The sequence below is a fragment of the Danio rerio genome, chromosome 23, assembly GCF_052040795.2.
Source record: "Danio rerio strain M-AB ecotype USA chromosome 23, GRCz13ab, whole genome shotgun sequence".
Classification (NCBI taxonomy): Eukaryota; Metazoa; Chordata; class Actinopteri; order Cypriniformes; family Danionidae; genus Danio; species Danio rerio.
Genome location: NC_141043.1, coordinates 46584388 through 46600258, shown reverse-complemented (window position 1 = coordinate 46600258; position 15871 = coordinate 46584388). Strand labels below are relative to the sequence as shown.

The following is a 15871-nucleotide window of genomic DNA, read 5'->3' as shown; positions in this document are numbered from 1 at the left end:
TTTTTCCCTAAAGCTGCTGTATTATTTTCTCTGATGAGGTTTGACGGTTGCCAAATTAGTGAAATAAATGACCAAAGTACCAAATAATACCTGCCGTGAGTATAACTGCATTCACCATCAGGAGGCGCTATAATCGGTCTTGTTGGAGAATTTGCTTTTACAATTAAAAATACATTGTAATCCAACAGGAGTGCCTGAAAGCTCCGCTCCTTCTGCTACGTGAGCAAAGCAGTGGCCGTTGAGTGCGTGGAGTGTCCAACATTACACACTTTATTTTATCAGCTGAATAAGTGCATCATCTGGGTATTTAAAGTGCACTTATTATCTTTAGAGTTGTCAGTGTAAAAGCACAATATATACCCCAAAATGGCATAGAATAGTGCGTAAGTATGTGATTTGGTATGCACCATGTGTGTGTGTGAGAGAGAAGGCTACACATGACAACAGGATGCTTGTATACAAGATGTAGAAGTCTAGTGAGTGATACAACTAAATGAAACATTGATTTTTCATGAACCTACCTTGATAGACAGTTTGTAAACATAAACATCGTCTCCTCTGTCGTTTTTTTTGGTCTTGGTGAAGAGAATGACGTCTTGGAAGAGAAACACTCGCCTGAGGGAACGTTTCTTACGGAAAATTACCCAGAATTCATCCTGCCGAATCAGCTGGCCCTGCTCGTTCAGATTTAGCTGAAGAAACGTGGAGAAAAGAAAATATTTTCAGAACTTTAATATTGTTTCTTGTGTAAGAATTTCATTTCTTTTTTTCTTTCCTTGATTTTTTTAACCTTATTTCCCTTCCTTTATTTCTTTCATTCCTTTTTTCCATTTCTTATTTCCCTACCTTTGATTATTTCTTTCCCTTATTCCTTCCTTTCTATCCATCCCTTCATTTATTTCTTTGCTTTCTTCCTTCCTTTCTTTTTTCCCTTATTTCCCTGCCTTCGTTCATTTCTTTCCTTCCCTCCTTCCTTCCTTTATTCCCTCCTTTATTCCTTCCTTTTTCCCCCATTGTTCATTTCTTTGCTTGCTTCCCTTCCTTTTTTTCTTCCCTTTTTCTTTCTTCTCTCCTTCCTTGATTCCTTCCTGTCATTCCTTATTTCCCTACCTTCGTTTATTTCTTTACTTTCTTCCTTCCTTTCTTTGTTTCCTTCCCTTCATTATCTTCTTTGCTTGCATGATTCCCTTCCTTCCTTCCTTCCTTCCCTTATTTCCCTACCTTCGTTCATTTCTTTCCTTCCTTTCCTTCTCTCCTTCCGTTAATTTTTTTTGCTTTCTTTCTTCCTTTCTTTTCTTATTTCCCTTATCTCATTCATTTCCTTCCTTCATTCCTTCCTTTCCCTCCCTTTTTTTGCTTTCTTCTTTTCTTTTTTTATTTACCTACCTTCGTTCATTTCTTTCCTTCCTTCCTTCCTTCCTTATTTTCCCTCCCTTCGTATATTTCTTTGCTTCCTTTTTTTTTTCTCCTTTTCTTCCTTCCTTTCTTATTCCACAGGAAGTAATCCTATGAGTGTATAGTAGCCAAACTGCATTTCCACAGCATTTGCTGTTATATTTTTCTTCTGTAGAAAGTCTTATTTATTTTAGTTTGGCTGTAATAAAAGCTGATTTATTTTATGTATTTTAAAAAATTATATAAAATAATAACCTGCCTAGTTAACCTAGTTACGCCTTTAAATGTCACTTTAAGCTAAATACTAGTATCTTGAGAAATAACTAGTAAAATATTATGTGCTTTCATCATGGCAAACAGAATAAATTAGTTATTATAAATTAATCGTTTAAAATGTGTTAGACTGTAAACAGCACTTAGGAAATATTTGTAAAGGAATAAACATTTTACAGTACATTTTACAATAATTTTGTCCCAAAAAAGGATTTATTTCTCCAGAATCATGCAGCCCTAATGAAAGTCCCACTAACATCACAGTCTCTGATGGCGTCCATGGTGAGCAGGTCATTTCCGTGCCTCAGCTGGAATCGCACCACCTCCAGCGCTGCCTGGATCTCCTCCCGCTCGGGGCTCTGATCAGACACACACTCGTCCAGGATCTCCTGCAGCAGCAGACTGTATTTGCTGATCCTCTGCACCGGCTTCAGCAGGTATGAGGAGAGATCCATGCTGTCACCCAACTCAAGCTGCTTACGCTGAACACAACACACCACACCAGAAGAGGGGTTAGGGTCTATTACGGTCTTGTGGATGGATGTATGGTAGTGTGTATGTATGATTGTATAGTTGTAAGTATGGTCGGTTGCATGTATGTACGGTCGGTTGCATGTATGTCCGGTTGTGTTGTGTTAATATTAAAATAAAAATACTATTTTTAATTACTAATAATTAAAAAAAAATTTTTAGCTGTATTTTATATCTATATTTAATAATATTAAGTAATATAATAATGCATTGTTTTTAACCTAGAGTGCTACAATATGTAATGTGATGTATATAAATAATATTACAAAACGTATAGAATCTTGTATTATATTATACTTGTATTATTGAGTAAAAAAGTGTTTATATATGTATGTCTTTATATATTTGTGTATGTAAATATATTTGTGTGTAATTTAAATTTGTATTTTATATTTAATTACATTTAACAGATGCTTTTGTCCAATTAATGTGTGTAAAATAATATTCATTACAATTTATGTTATTTAGTTTTATTGATAAGATAAAACAATAATTTAGTATTAGTAAAAACAAGTAATTTTTATTAGAAGATCATTATATCTGATAGTATCACCATTTAAATGCAGATTTGTTTCGCAAACCTTGAATTCCTTACCTTGAAGTATCTGTGGTGTTGGATCAGTGCATCAGATTGAGGTTTGTTTTTGCTGTAAAGTGCGTAAAGTCCAAAACTCTCCCTCTGTTTGAGTAGATGTTTGTACAAAAGTGAACTCAGACTGTGTAAACGTTTGAAAGCATTATGATTATTATAACAGTATATATTGTTGTCTTACGTGATTGAGGAAGCAGCGTCCCGCTCTCAGCGGCTCCGCTTGACAGGCCTGCAGCTCCTGCTGGAAGTGCTGACAGTGAAAGTCGTAGAGTTTTTCCAGATTACCGAAGATTCGCCCTCGTTGGCCGCGCAGATCCTGCGGGACATCCGGTCTGGACAGCAAGGGGTAATAATGAGTCAAGATGTATCCCAGAGAGCGGACATATTCCACCTCCGTCAGCAGGAGCTCCTCCATGATCCGCTGAAGCTTCCTGTTGAGGAAATACAGGTCAGAACTTATTTCTGAAATTAGAAAACTCAGTAGATCCAAAGGGTAATGATATGTATATACGATTCAATGTACAGCCGACAAAATCTTATGAATAGAACACAATCTAGGCACATGGCACTATGTTAGAGCTATATTTAGGATGGTATTTACATGCTATTTAAATCTAGGTTTTTTTTAAAATAATAATTTCTATCCGCTTGTTAAGTAGTGACGTGTTTGTGACGTATGTAATACTGTTTCCGGGTCCAAGCCGCCATTCATTTGAGTGGAGAAATCATTCGTTTATGATCGCGTTTTATTCCAATCAACGATCTCTGGGCTTGCTACATAACAAATATCAAAAATTTAACAATTTATAAAAAAATTAATCACTTTCTGGCCATCGGATATTAGGCATGGACATATATACTGCGATCGTGATTTTCGAAAGCCTTAAATTGCTTTGTAAACGTTTATTATTACTATTTCATGAGTCTCCCCATTCAGTTGAATAGAGCGCTTGGACCTGGAAGCAGCTTCGCATGACATTACACTTAACAAGCGGATAAACATGACCAGACATGTTTGCCATGTTGTTTACAATTGTCACATAAAGTCCTTATGTGACCCTGGACCACAAAACAAGTCATATATGTACATTTTGGGAAATTGAGATTTAAACGTAACTTGAAAGCTGAATAATTAAGTTTTCTATTTATGTATGGTTTGTTATGATTGGACAATATTTGGCCGAGATGCAGCTATTGGAAAAAGAAAATTGAGAGAAAATTACATTTAGAAAATCTGATATATATTACAACCCCAAATCAAAAAAGGTTGGCACAGTATTGAATATGCAAACAAAAAAAGGAAGTAGTGATTACTAAATTGTCTTTGACTTGTATTCCATTGCAGATAACATAAACACAAAATATTTCATGTTTTTTTTTCTGGTCAACTTCATTATAAAAGCAGCATCCAAGAAAGTTCTAGGGCCCTATCATACACCCGGCGCAGTGTGGCGCAAGGTGCGGCGCAATAGTCTTTTGGTAGTTTCAGCTTGGCGCAGGAGTCGTTTTGAGGTGTTGCGCTACGCTGTTTAAATAGCAAATGCATTAGCACTCATATGTGCGTCCATAGGCGTTCTGGTCTAAAAAGGAAGGCGTTCTGAGGCGGTCCGCTGGCGCGTTGCTATTTTGAGAAACTATAAAAGATTTTTCATTAGACCAAAACAAACTCGGTCTAAACTCCAGCGCAGAGTTGCGCCTCGCTTACACACTGCTTAATATGCACAAGAGAGCAATAGGCAAATATCTTTACATATGAAAAAAATTAAATATTAAGGATATATATAGGATATAATAAGAATAGATATAGGATATAAATATAAAGGATTAAAATATTACAAAACATATTATTTTCTAGCCTACATAAATATGAAAAATCACTGCTTTTATGTCTTCTTCATCTCGGGTGGCTTTTTCAGTTCATTCATAACAATTTGCTTTTGTATAATGTTATTATTATTAGCAGTATTATTTATTATATCCATATTTATATTTGTTTTATTAAAAACAAGCTTAGATTTGTCCGTCAGGTTTTAGACCATAAGGGGCACAGCATGTGTTTAGGATATAACTCAGGTTTTTGAGCACACTTCGTTATTATTATTAATTTATTCATTTGCTGGAAATTAGAGCTGAATTTAGAAATAGTTTTGAAACGAATATTTGCGCTTAACAAACGCAATGAATTATTTATAGACTAATTGATGTCTGTGCGTAAAGGTTTCCCTATCCACGAGCGAATGTGAAAGTAGATCCATTATCTCTCATTCTTACGCAGTAGATGCTCTGTTTAACTGTTTTCTGTTAAAAAAACTGTTAACTGTTTGCTTGTGAAATGCTCAATTTTTCCACTTAGACTTACTTTACGTCCTGTAAATAGCGAATGCGCTTATGGCGCGACGGAGCTGGCTCTTAAAGGGAATGGGAGATGAAACTCTAATTGGTTTATTCTCAAAACACACCTATAACTCATTAAGAAAATAAACTCAACCCTTTTAGACCATGCACCTTGGCGCAAAGCGGATTTTCCTGTCCTTAAATTAGCAAAAATGCGGTCTGACACGCCCTAAAAGCGTTTGCGCCCTGCGTTATGCGCTCTGCGCATGGACCGTCAAAATAGAGCCTCTAGTCTTTTAGGAGCAAAGATGGGCCGAGGATCGCCAGTTTTCAACAAAAATGTGAGAAAATGATTGAAATGTTTAAAACAATGTTCCTCAAAGAAAGATAGGAAGACATTTGGATATTTCACCTTCAACAGTGCAGAACATCATTAAAAGAATCAAGGATTCTGGAGGAATTTCAGTGTGTAAAGAACAAGGGCACAAGCCTAAGATGAACTACCGTGATCCCTCAGGCAGCACTGCATCAAGAATCCTCATTCATCTATAAGCCAGATCACCACATGGGCTCAGGACTACTGCAGCAAACCTTTGTCAAGTACCACAGTATTTAGTTACATCCACAAATGCCAGTGAAGACTGTACCATGCCAAAAGAAAGCCCTATGTTAACAGTGTCAAGAAGCACCATTAACTAATCTGGGCCCTGAGGCATCTGGGATGGACCATCACACAGTGAAAACATGTACTGTGGTCAGATGAGTCAGTATTTCTTTTGGGAGGATTGGATGCTGTGTGCTCCGGACCAAAGAAGAACAGGAGCATCCTGCATGTTTCCAGCAACAAGTCCAAAAGCCATGGTCTCTCATGGTATGGGGTTGTGTCAGTGGTCAGTCCCTTGGCAGAGGTAACTTGCACTTCTGTGATGCACCATTAATGCTGAAAGCACATACTGTAGAGATTTTGGAGCACAATATGCTGCTGCCTTTTCCAGGGATGCCTGTGCAAATTTAACAAGACAATGCGAAACCACATTCCACACACATTAGAGTCCTGCTGTGAAGGAAGAGGATACAGGTACTTGACTGGCCCGCCTACAGTCCTGACCTGTCTCCAATAGAGAATGTGTGGCGCATTTTAAAGTGCATCACGACAACAAAGACCTTAGGACATGTTTGCAGGAAGAATGTGACAAAACTACACCTGAAACCCTTCATCACTTGGTGCCTTCAACCCCTAAAAGTCTTTTAAGTGTTGTGAAAAGGAATGGCAAGATTACAAAGTGGTAAATGCTTTACTGCTACAACTTTTGTGGGAATGGAAAACGTGTTTATAATGAAAAAACAAACAAGAAAAATCACAAGGAACACATTAAAAGTTGTTGTATTGTCTGTAATAGAAACACAAGTCATTTAGAAACTATAGTTAGTATATTTCGAAATCACTACTTTTTATTTGCGTTTTTCATACTTTCCCAACTTTTTGTTGATATGGGGTTGTAGATCATGATAGGAAATTTACAATGTCTTCATTAAACAGGACCTTTAGTAAATATATTCTAATGATTTATGGCAGGGGTCATCAACTATATTTGTCAGAGGGCCAGAGTTTTACCAGACAGTCTCCTTGGGGGCCGGACTGCCAAGAAGAAAATCAAATAACAATCTCATTTTGGCTTAAAATTATGTTTAATGTTTATACTTATTACATTTCATTACAAATTAAAGGCATTTGATTCAGGCTCCCATCACCTATACCACAGTCAACCACTAGGAGTGATAGAAAATTCCCCACAAACGCGTTGAAAATGCTGCCATTTGACGAGGCGGCCATTCAGAGCTAGCTGGCTGAAATTTAGGCCGCAGGCGATGTGAAGGCGGCTCTCCGGTGCTGAAAGCCTGAGCGCATTTTGGGTATCTCGTCCCGAGACCTATGACACATTGAAAAGTCTGACAACAGCCAAGCCTAATGTGAAAACGTTGGTGTGAGAGGGGAAATGTAACTTTAGCCATTAATTAAGCACTGTGAGTAGCCCGTTCAGCATTGTGATTTGATTCAAGTCCACTTAACGTTTCATTTGATGTGCGAACTTTATTTGTGACCTGTTTTGTTCTGGTACCAGGTTATTTATTTACCATGCTGTTTTAAGTTGCCTTGTCCTGTACTGAGGAGTCTGCTAGTTTCAAGCATGTTGTTGAGACTTAAAAATTAAAAAACCTGTTAAGTTAGGGCATGAGGAAAATTATGCCTCCCTTTTTTTTTTTTTTTTTTTTTAAACCTGTTTGAAACGATAAATGCTTAACGCCGCATAGTCTGTCCTCATTTTGGAGTGTAGCCTTAATATAGGCAAATGGTAGTTATTCTGACAAGAGACTCAGTTGTTGTTATTTTTAGTTACTTTAATAGTGTGGACCACAATTTTCTTAATATAGGCAAATGGTAGTTATTATGGTAGTTAATTTTCTTTTTGATCCTCACAATTTTGGAATCCAGTCGCGGGCCGGATTAAACAGCTCAGCGGGCCGGATTTGGCCCGCGGGCTGCCAGTTGATGATCAGTGATTTATGGCATAAAAATCTATAAATGCGCCCCATACAGTGGATTTTTAGATACTCAAATGTACATATACATTTTTTTAAAGATTGGTTTTGTGCTCCAGAATTACATTTGCTCTTTGTACTGTACCTTTACCTTTCCCACACCAGTGAAAGCTTTTGGAGAGAGGGAAAACAATAGCACATGAAAAGTATTGAGATTTGTTTTTTACTATTAAACACCAGTGTTCAAATATTTGTAGTTAGTAGTTTTTTATTTTTATTTTAAAGAAGGACTGATAGACCTGCCCTAAATGACTGATTACCCCACCCTAAATGACTGATAAATAACTTGAGTTGTGCCGTTTAATTTACAGTTTTACAAAGTATGTTGTATACTGCAAATTCAAAAAATGGTAACATCTATAACTCATGTTTATTTTCCTCAATTAAAATCATGCACATTTTTACAGACAGGGCCGGAGTGGGACTCATTTTCAGCCCTGGAGTTTCAAGCCAGACCGGCCCACCTCAGTTCACGACTGTCTATATTAAAATAAGGTCATTTCCACTTCAGTTTCTAGTGACACTATCACGTCTTTTTCAAGAAAACAGCTGCTTTAGAAATTCAAATGTTCAAAAGCCCTAACAGTATTATATGTCTTAACAATAAAAATGTAAAAAAAAAAAAAAAAAAAAAAAAATATATATATATATATATATATATACATATATATATATATATATATATATATATATATATATATATATATATTTACAGTGTGTGTATATATATATATATATATATATATATATATATATATATATATATATATATATATATTTACAGTGTGTGTGTGTATATATATATATATATATATATATATATATATATATATATATATATATATATATATATATATATACTTATTTTCCAGGTGAGATTCAAACACGGGTTGGACGATGTAGTAACGCAACATATTTACCACTGGTCCACTATAGCGCTAATGCAGCGAGAGGGGAAAAAAGTATTAGACTGTGACCTGCAAGACATGGTATTATTTTCTATTGATGGCTTAATCTCCCCTTTTTAGATTTCTGATCAAGTTATGTCAGATTTATTAATGTAGTGAATCATCTAATTTTCATTGAGCAGGTGTATTATTCATTAATATTAATTATTCGAATTCGCTGTTTGGGGTCGAATGATTATAGTTAACGTTACATCAACATTAACGTTAGTTAACCTGCAGGCTGCATTTTGCTCACGGGGCTGCGAGAAAATAAATAAGAAGAGAGGCGCTGCGGCAGAATAATGAAGAAAAAGAGTGAAGCTATGGTCAAATACATAAATAGATGAAAAAAGTGTGACTGCTGAGAGTGCAAGCAGCTAAGGACACCGGCCCTCTAGGCCAAAAAACGGACAGGCCCACCGGGAATTCTCCCGGTACTCCCGATTAGCCAATCCGGGCCTGTTTACAGATTGAGGATTTTCTGATCCCATAACTCCGTGGTTAGTTGCTTTGGTAAATAAATATGAACATGTTTCAATATAATGTATCTCGTATAACTCACATGCTTCTGCTGGGACTCTCGTGTGTGTCTGCAGTGTTTTCTCCTTCATTTCTCCACGCGTCTCCATGTGTGTCGTGTGTCTGAGAGCTGAAGCTGTTGTGCCGCTGGATGGGCTCAGTGATGTGCAGCTCCGAGCGCCGGCTGCTGCTTCTGTTCACTGTGTTCTGCCAAGGGAACCACTGACAGCCAACAGGAGCCCCAGAAACTGCCCTCTGCTCCGGAGCTGCTCTCCTGCTGCTGCTTCTGCCTCTCTGACTGCAGTCTGCCGGGGTTTCTCTGGTGGTCGCTGTATTTTTGGAGTCTCGTCGGGGTTTGGATCTGAAGTTGAAGCAGGTGACTGTGTTGTGGATGCTGTCTCTTGATCGATTCGCTCGCGTCTCTGATTCAGGCACACACTCGCGTTCTTCATCTTCTAGTGCTGTGTGATAGACCGACATTTTAATTTCATGATAAACATGTACAGTTGAAGTCAAAACTATTCACCCTCTTGTGAATTTTATTTCTCACCTGTAGCATCACACTGACCTGTAGTCCAGTCAGTGTGATGTCCATGGTGTGTCTGATCTCCCTCCAGCAGCATCAGTCTCTCTTCCAGCATCCTCCGCACCTCCTCACACTTCACCCAGGCAGCGTCCCACACCCGCAGAGCCCTGGAGCTGCTCAGAGCACAGGCCTGTGTCCGGACGTCCTGCAGAAGCTCTGGAGGAAACTCATCTAGCCTCTGCAGGTGAGCGTGGAGTCGAGCCCAGTGCTGCTCATCTGCAGGACAGCAGAGCGACTCCTGCTCCAAACACAGCCTGCAGTCGCCCGCCACGGCTGAAGCCTGAACACAAACACTGATCAGGGGTGGCTAACAAAAGGTACACTTTTTTTTTTTGGGCACAATAGGTGTGTTCCAAATTATGTAAGGTACTGTAAGTAAAGGTAAGCAAAGTAAGGCAAGCAAGTAAAATAAAATAAGCAAGTAAGTAAGTAAGAAAGTGAGCGATGCAGTGGCGCAGTAGGTAGTGCTGTCACCTCACAGCAAGAAGGTCGCTGAGTTGCTGGTTCAAACCTCGGCTTAGTTGGCGTTTCTGTGTGGAGTTTGCATGTTCTCCCTGCATTCGCGTGGGATTCCTCCGGGTGCTCCGGTTTCCCCCACAGTCCAAAGACATGCGGTACAGGTGAATTGGGTATTGGGCGTAGTGTGTGTGTGTGTGTGTGGATGTTTCCCAGAGATGGGTTACAGCTGAAAGGACATTCACTGTGTAAAAATTTGCTGGATAAGTTGCTGGATAAGTTGGCGGTTTACTCCGCTGTGGTGACCCCGGATAAATAAAGGGACTAAGCCGACAAGAAAATGAATGAACGAAGTAAGTTAACTATAGTAACTAAGTTAAGTTAATTAAGTAGGTTAAGTAGGGCAAATTAGTTAATTAAGGTAAGTTAAAGCAAGTGAAGTAAGTTAAGGTAAATAAAGTAACTAAGGTTAGTAAAGTAACTAAGTTAAGTTAATTAAGTAGGTTAAGTAAGGTAAGTAAAGTAAGGTAATTAAGGTAAGTTAAGGCAAGTAAAGTAAGGTAATTAAGGTAAGTTAAGGCAAGTAAGGTAATTAAGGTAAGTTAAGGCAAGTAAAGTAAGGTAATTAAGGTAAGTTAAGGCAAGTAAAGTAAGGTAATTAAGGTAAGTTAAGGCAAGTAAAGTAAGGTAATTAAGGTAAGTTAAGGCAAGTAAAGTAAGGTAATTAAGGTAAGTTAAGGCAAGTAAGGTAATTAAGGTAAGTTAAGGCAAGTAAAGTAAGGTAATTAAGGTAAGTTAAGGCAAGTAAAGTAAGGTAAGTAAAGTAAGTTAAGAAAAGGTAAGCAAAGTAAGGTAAGTTAAGGCAAATAAAGTAACCAAGGTAATTAAAAGAAATAAGGTAAGTAAAGGCAAGTAAAGTAAGGTAAATAAGGTAAAAACAGCAAGTTAGTTAAGTAAGGTTAATAACATAAGTTAAAGGTAAATCAAGAATGTAAAGTAAGTTTATTAAGGTAAGTCAAATAAAGGTATGTTAAGTAATTAAAGTAAAAATTAAAAAGTAAAAATAAGGTTAGTAAGTTAAACTACGTAAGGTAGGTATGTAAAGTAAATAAAGTAGGTAAGTAAATAGGTAAGGTAAGTAAAGTAAAATGTATTTATATAACACCTTTCACAGACAAGAAGTCACTAAGTGCTTTCTAGTAAAAGAGAACCCTAACAAATCAAAACAGGTTAAAATCCATTTACAAAGAACTCCAAACATAACACCAGCTCGACATACTGTTGATTTAAAAGCTGTTTTTAAAATGTTTTTAAAAGATTCAACTGAGCCCAGAGTTCTCAGTGCTTGAGAAAGAGAGAGCCAGAACGTTGGAGCCACAACACAGAAACAGCACTCTGCACAACTTGCAATTGTTATATTTGTTCATCCAAGTGTACTGAACATTACAATAGTCCAACCATGAAGAGATAAAGGTACAGAAAAAGCATTTCTACTTTTGAAACCATATTTCTAATTGTGCTATACTTCAACTTCTTTATTTATATAGTACATTTAACTGCAAGTTAGATTACCAAAGTACATTTATTGCATATGCATATAAAATCAGCAAGTGCAGTAAAACATATGACACTCCACTAGGTGGCAGCATGATTTTATTATTTCTTTTATTATCTGAGTTTGACTAACTTATCAAAACTAAAGCTCTTTAGTTTGTAGCCTTAGCCCGTAAGGTTTTTTTAACACAGCATTTTTAATAACAGTTATTATGGTTTACAAACTTCATGTTCATGAAAACGAAATGAAAATCCAATCTATGATGTGAATATTGAAGCCATTATGTTGCTAACAAGTAATTAAGATCCACAACAACTACAAGCATGTGTGTTTTCTGTGTCTATTGGGGTTTTGTTTATTTATATAACATAAAATTGGCTTTGATGGAATTTGTATGCTTGCATTAGATTTTGACTGAAGTAACTGTAAATTTGAAAACTGATGTGTGTGCTGAATCTTAATTTTTGTGTACTAGAACTGAAATGAGAGTAGCTGGATGCCGTACCCTCTCACAGATGTGGCAGATGTAGACCATCATCGCCAGCTCTTCACAGCAGCGCTCTGCTCGAGACACGAAATCAGACACACTAGACTTAAACATGGACACCATCCTGTGAAACACCTCCGTCTCGGGATAGTTTGGGCCCTGAATGCGCTCCGCATCCGACACCAGCATCATCGCCTGGTGCTTCCGCTCCTGTTTCCACCAAAAAAACATTGCAAGAAATATTTTAACAGACAAATAACATGGCAATAGATTATGTTTAATCTTTAAAGTCACTATGAAATGAGTACACACTGCATACAGTTGAAGGCAAAATTATTCGCCCTCCTGTGTTTTTTTAAAACATTTTTTCTTCTGGAAAAAGTCTTATTTGTTTAATTTCAGCTAGAATAAAAGCAGTTTGTAGGGTTTTTAAAACCATTTTAATGTCAATATTATTAGCCCCTTCAAGCAACATTTGTTTTGGATTGTCTCCGGAACAAACCCATTATGCAATGACTTGCCTAAATACTCTAACTTCAACCTAATTAACCTAGTGGCCTCACAGCAAGAAGGTCGCCGGTTCGAACCTCGGCTGGGTCAGTTGCCATTTCTGTGTGGAGTTTGCATGTTCTCCCCGTGCTGGCGTGGGTTTCCTTCGAGTGCTCTGGTTTTCCCCACCAACACATGCGCTATAGGTGAAATTGGATGAACTAAATTGGCCGTAGTGCATGAATGTGAGAGTGTATGGGTGTTTCCCAGTACTGGGTTGTGACTGGAAAGGCGTCCACTGCGTAAAACATATGACAGAATAGTTGGCGGTTCATTCTGCTTTGACAACCCCTGATACATAAGGGACTAAGCCGAAGGAACATGAATGAATGAACATCATCTTCAACAACTTCACTTTTCAGATTGGTGCTCAATTGAAACAGCAAATTTCAATTGAGCCCACTGTTAGAATGGCCGACGTTACAGCAGTAAAAAAGGTGTTTACAGCCTGGTACAGAAAGATTTTGGTTAATACAGCTAATATTACCTTTCATGACAACTGTGAGGGGGGTGAATTTTTTTTATAACTCATCCGTTTCCTTTATATTAAGTTATATTAAGTTTGCATAATTAAGGGCGTGGCCACTCGAGTGACAGTTAGATCTCGCCAGTCGCCGTCACGTCACCTCAGCTGAATCCTGCAGATTAGCCACTGAACTCGGCATATTTATCGTATTTCTGTGTTGTTTTATGTGGCTTTACACAGTCAACTGCCTTTTGGACTTGTTTCCTACAATTATTAGATGGCATGGCATGCTGAGTGCACTTAATTGTGCTCACAAACCATTCACGTGGCCTCCGTTTCCCATGTGAGTAGAGTTACATACTTATATACCATCTATAAACATGTATTTGTTTTATTTAAGATCATTTATCATTTATATTTAGAGCTGTAATGCACTCCAGAATCTGACAGATTGTTTAGCTGTGGGCTCTAGATCAGTCATCTGAAGCTTTGTCATACAGTGTTATGCTGGAGTTCATCAATAGTCTTACATTAACTAACACAGACTATATCTGAAGTGTTTGGAAGTAATTTGCGTTTTCCTCCTGTTGAAAAACCTCATAAGAACAATGTTTAGTGGCTCAGTGTATCACAGCAGTGTTTTTAAAAGTCTAAACACTTTATTGATATAGTGTACAGCCAAGCACAAGTGGTCAGAACACAAACGAGTCGCAGGTGATAAAGTATTAAGCGTTCTCCTAAAGTAAAGTCTGTCTAGCCAACAACTTCATTTTTCTGATTGGTGTTCACTGGCATGGGGGCGGGATCAATCTCTTACTCATATGTTTATGCTAGCATTAATGTTAAGTCACTTTACCATGAAACACTTTTGACTGTAAAGTTTTCAGGTCACTTCTGCAGCAGTGCACACCAGATTTTCTCGGTTTTTGGAGTTTCTGGGTCTACATTGAAATGGTTTTAGTCCTGATTTTCTGATCGCAAGCAGTTTGGTGTGATTGCAGGTTGGTGCGGTTCAATCTGGTGTTCCTCTGGGATTAGTATTGGGCCCTTTATTTGTCACCATTTCTATTTTAAAATAGTTTCTCCATCTTCGACATTTTCACTTTTCTGATTGGTGTTCACTGGTATGGGTGCGGCATCAAACTGTCAATCAAATGAGACCCACCAATAGCAAACCCAAACCATCCTTTTCCCAGTGGACAAAATTAAACCCGTCTACATTTGTTCACACTCCCAACACATCCTAGTAGAAAACACAAAGACTTTCATGCTGGCTTTAACATGTTTAAGTCACTTCTGCAGCAGTGCACTACAAGTGTTCTTCATTTATACTTACGTTTGCTTCAGAGAGAAAAGCTTTGAATGTCTGCAAGGTTTGTTGTATTTGTTCACTGGATTCATCCACTGATTCAGCCTGCAGGAGCTGTGTTTCTCCTTCGGTGTCGAACCATTCCTTAATCTACAGTAGAGATCAAGGTGAATCAGTAAAGACATTTATAATCTTAGAAAAGCATCATCAATAATAATAAATTAACATTTATCTACACTCACCGACCACTTTATTAGGTACACCTTACTAGTACCGGGTTGGACCCCCTTTTGCCTTTAGAGCTGGCTTAATCCTTTGTGGCATAGATTCAACAAAGTACTGGAAACATTCCTCAGAGATTTTGCTCCATATTGACATTCTAGCATCACGCACTTGCTGTAGATTTGTCAGCTGCACATCCATGATGCGAATCTCCCTTTCCACCACATCCCAAAGGTGCTCTATTGGATTGAGTTCTGGTGACTGTGGAGGCCATTTGAGTGAACTCATTGTCATGTTCAAGAAACCAGTCTGAGATGATTCACGCTTTATGACATGGCGTGTTATCCTGCTGGAAGTGGCCATCAGAAGATGGAGACACTGTGGTCATAAAGGGATGGACATGGTCAGGAGCAATGCTTAGCATTGACACGATGCTCAATTGGTACTAATGAACCCAAAATGTGGCAAGAAAATTCCCCCACACCATAACACCACCACCACCAGCCTGAACTTCTGATACAAGGCAGGATGGATCCATGCTTTCATGTTGTTGATGCCAAATTCTGACCCGAGCATCCGAATGTGTCAGCAGAAATGGAGACTCATCAGAGCAGGCAATATTTCTCCAATCTTCTATGTCCAGTTTTGGTGAGTCTGTGTGAATTGTAGCCTCAGTTTCCTGTTCTTAGCTGACAGGAGCGGCACCCGGTGTGGTCTTCTGCTGCTGTAGCCCATCCGCCTCGAGGTTGGACGTGTTGTGTGTTCAGAGATGCTCTTCTGCAGACCTCAGCTGTAGCGAGTGCTTATTTGAGTTACTGTTGCCTTTCTATCAGCTGGAAGTTGAACCAGTTGAGCCATTCTCCTCTGACCTCTGGCATCAACAAGGCATTTGCGCCTACAGAACTGCCGCTCACCGGATATTTCCTCTTTTTTGGAACATTCTCTGTTAACCCTAGAGATGGTTGTGCATGAAAATCCAAGTAGATCAGCAGTTTCTGAAATACTCCAGCTCGTCTGGCACCAAAGTCACTTAAATCCCCTTTCTTTCC

At 38.2% G+C, this 15871-nt stretch overlaps 1 protein-coding gene across 10 annotated transcripts in view; it reads right to left on the bottom strand.

The window, feature by feature from the left end:
* quoa (quattro a) overlaps positions 1-15871 on the bottom strand; it is a 74512-nt gene that overhangs the window by 13439 nt on the left and 45202 nt on the right. For all 10 annotated transcript variants that reach the window (XM_087307627.1, XM_087307626.1, XM_087307625.1 and 7 more), the window contains 8 exons: positions 14628-14750; positions 12295-12486; positions 9743-10058; positions 9236-9653; positions 2973-3222; positions 2795-2878; positions 1926-2150; positions 522-692 (listed from right to left, as the gene is read on the bottom strand). In XM_087307627.1, the coding sequence (XP_087163753.1) occupies positions 522-692; positions 1926-2150; positions 2795-2878; positions 2973-3222; positions 9236-9653; positions 9743-10058; positions 12295-12486; positions 14628-14750 (1779 nt within the window). The remainder of the gene's footprint in view (positions 1-521; positions 693-1925; positions 2151-2794; positions 2879-2972; positions 3223-9235; positions 9654-9742; positions 10059-12294; positions 12487-14627; positions 14751-15871) is intronic.